This window comes from Mizuhopecten yessoensis, unplaced genomic scaffold (genome assembly GCF_002113885.1).
Source record: "Mizuhopecten yessoensis strain PY_sf001 unplaced genomic scaffold, ASM211388v2 scaffold9793, whole genome shotgun sequence".
NCBI lineage: Eukaryota > Metazoa > Mollusca > Bivalvia > Pectinida > Pectinidae > Mizuhopecten > Mizuhopecten yessoensis.
The window spans coordinates 1575-3174 of NW_018408225.1; the positions used below are offsets into that span (position 1 = coordinate 1575).

Here is a 1600-nt window from a genome sequence, read left to right on the forward strand (position 1 = left end):
GTGGACATCAGGAAATCATCAACGAGGATGTTGTTGTCAGGACAACAGTCATCATGTACATCAGGAAATCATCAACGAGGATGTTGTTGTCAGGACAACTGTCATCATGTACATCAGGAAATCATCAACGAGGAATGTTGTTGTCAGAAAAACAGTCATCATGGACATCAGCAAATCATCAAAATTATTGTAAGCACAACTGTTGTCAAGTATCCAGGACAAAAGCTACCTACATTGTAATGCAATCTCATACTAGCCCTGGTATATCAGTACCAGGTATTTCTTTAATTGGTTAAGTACCAGTTCTGTCACTACCTATATATATTTGCTACAACAGCAATTCTTTATAGTTCATGGAACCCGCATTAAACTAACCTTCACATGGTCACCTGTAACACCTCCAATCCTAGATATCATACAACATGCGTTAAAACAACTCAGAATTGAGCTAAACCTACCCAAACATCTATATTACTGAGGTACAGAGGTGGGGATCAGTGCTAACATTTTTAGCTAACTTACAAACACTTCCCACATCCTTCTCCACACCACTTTACTCTGAATATGCTCGTTTGTTGTGGTATTAAAACACGGTTGACTAGACAGTATGATTGCTGTGACTAGTAGTGTAGGAGATAGAGCCCGGACAAACTTGTTCTTTGATGCAGGTCAAAGGTCAAAATGTATGTCAGAGTGACCTACTTTTAATACACGACACACCGCCTCACCAAGGTGAACCCATACCCCAAGTATGAAGTTCCAGTGACTAGTAGTGTAGGAGATAGAGCCTGGACAAACTTTTTCTTTGATGTAGGTCAAAGGTCAAAACGTAGGTCAGAGTGACCTACTTTTGATACGTGACACACCACCTCATCAAGGGGAACACATACCCCAAGTATGAAGTTCCAGTGACTAGTAGTGTAGGAGATAGAGCCTGGACAAACTTTTTCTTTGATGTAGGTCAAAGGTCAAAACATAGGTCAGAGTGACCTACTTGTGATACGTGACACACCACCTCATCTAGGGTGAACCCATAACCCAAGTATGAAGTTCCAGTGACTAGTAGTGTAGGAGATAGAGCCCGGACAATCTTTTTCTTTGATGGACAAACTTTTTCTTTGATGTAAGTCAAAGGTCAAAACGTAGGTCAGAGTGACTGACTTTTGATACATGACACACCGCCTCACCAAGGTGAACCCATACCCCCAGTATGAAGTTCCAGTGACAAGTAGTGTAGGAGATAGAGCCTGGACAAGATAGCGGAAGGAGGGACGGAAGGATGGAAGGATGGAAGGATGGACGGACAGACACGACGCAAAACTATAGGCCCCCCCGGTTCCCAGTGGGGGACTAATTAGTGTCATCAAATGGCATGGAAAAAATACACAACGTGGCTTGATCATGTTTGACTCACCTATAACATTCCCGAGAGATGACATGTAACTTGGCTTGAATCTACAACACAGAGACAAAAAAACCGATAAGGAAACGTTTGCCACAGTTTAACTTTTGAAATTCGTCAAACATCAGTACAATGTTTAACATAATGCTTAAAACAATACTTGACAGAAGTATCAGTGAAATGCCTGACATAAGTGTC

The 1600-nt window shown here is 41.6% G+C and overlaps 1 protein-coding gene across 1 annotated transcript in view; it reads right to left on the reverse strand.

Annotated features, from left to right (window-relative positions):
* The window catches only part of LOC110458792 (regulator of telomere elongation helicase 1-like), a gene marked incomplete at both ends in the record, with an annotated part of 4314 nt that overhangs the window by 1424 nt on the left and 1290 nt on the right, over positions 1 to 1600 (reverse strand). Inside the window, one exon of the mRNA XM_021510700.1 lies at positions 1415 to 1455. Within this exon, the coding sequence (XP_021366375.1) occupies positions 1415 to 1455 (41 nt within the window). The remainder of the gene's footprint in view (positions 1 to 1414; positions 1456 to 1600) is intronic.